The sequence below is a fragment of the Bison bison genome, unplaced genomic scaffold (assembly GCF_000754665.1).
Source record: "Bison bison bison isolate TAMUID 2011002044 unplaced genomic scaffold, Bison_UMD1.0 scf7180017864472, whole genome shotgun sequence".
In the NCBI taxonomy this organism is placed as follows: Eukaryota; Metazoa; Chordata; class Mammalia; order Artiodactyla; family Bovidae; genus Bison; species Bison bison.
The window spans coordinates 659,093-660,338 of NW_011495033.1; the positions used below are offsets into that span (position 1 = coordinate 659,093).

The 1,246-nt window shown below is 61.5% G+C and overlaps 1 protein-coding gene across 1 annotated transcript in view; it reads left to right on the plus strand.

The window, feature by feature from the left end:
• MNT (MAX network transcriptional repressor) overlaps positions 1–1,246 on the plus strand; it is a 16,553-nt gene that overhangs the window by 6,288 nt on the left and 9,019 nt on the right. The window contains exons 3-5 of the mRNA XM_010861663.1: positions 1–332; positions 874–915; positions 1,064–1,175. Coding sequence (XP_010859965.1) covers positions 1–332; positions 874–915; positions 1,064–1,175 — 486 coding nt within the window. The remainder of the gene's footprint in view (positions 333–873; positions 916–1,063; positions 1,176–1,246) is intronic.

The window sequence follows — 1,246 nt, forward strand, 5'->3', positions numbered from 1 at the left end:
CCCCCCACGGCCCAGCCTCTGCCCCTGGCGCCTCGCCAGCCAGCCCTGGTCAGCACCCCTGGACTCAGCATTAAGGAGCCTGCCCCCCTTCCCACCAGGCCGCAGGTGCCCACTCCTGCTCCTCTACTGCCGGACTCCAAAGCCACTGTTCCGCCCACTGGCAGCCCCAAGCCCTTGCAGCCCCTGCCCACCCCCATCCTGACTATTGCGCCACACCCTGGAGTCCAGCCCCAGCTGGCTCCCCCACAGCCACCTCCATCCACGCTTGGAACCCTGAAGCTGGCACCTGCTGAAGAAGTCAAATCCAGCGAACAGAAGAAGAGGCCTGGGGGGTGAGTGAGGTGTGGCAGAGTCGGGGCTGGTGGGATGGAGAGAACTGCCCACAGCTGGGGCTGTGTGTGCAAGAGAAAGTGCCCTCCCAGCTAGCCTGTCAGAGCTGCACCCTCCTATATCTGGATATGTTCTCACTGTGCTGGGACCATCCCCACCCTGGGGAGTGGGGAATGGTCATTGCCCTCTGTTGTTCTTAGGCTTCTCTGACCCCTTCCAAGGTTGGGTCTGATGGAATCACCAGGCCTTTGGACTTCCTGGGTGAGGGCTAGGGTCCACTGGCTATTTCTCCCAATCCCAGGAGCCCTTCACAGGTGCACGGGTTGGGTGGAATATGAAGGGGTTGTGAATTATGAGCCTACCTGTGCCCTCCAGAGGGTGTATGCACCAGGACACAGGGCCAACAGTTTTCATCGCTGCTCCCCTAGGGAGAGAATGTCAGGGACAAAAAGCCTGTGGCATTTGGGGAGGGTGGGGGCAGGGGGTGGGAAGGCCACCTAATTGGGCCCTCCTCCCTGAGCTCCCTGTCTGTCTGGATTTCAGAATCGGAACCAGAGAAGTCCACAACAAGCTGGAGAAGAACAGGTGTGTGTGTGTGTGTGTGTGTGAGCTTGTGACTCTGAGCCCGCCCCCGCCAGCTACCCGGAAGGTCCCATCCTTGGTCCCCAAGCTCTCCTTGGACCTTCCCTCCCGCCCCTGACGCTGGCTGACCGGCCCTGCTCCCTTTCCCCAGGAGGGCCCATCTCAAGGAATGCTTTGAGACCCTGAAGCGCAACATCCCCAACGTGGACGACAAGAAGACATCGAATCTGAGCGTGTTGCGGACGGCGCTGCGGTACATTCAGGTATGCGGGCTGGGGGGAGAAGCAAGGCCCAGAGAAGGGCGGGAGACCGCCGCCGCGCAGGCTGCCTGCAC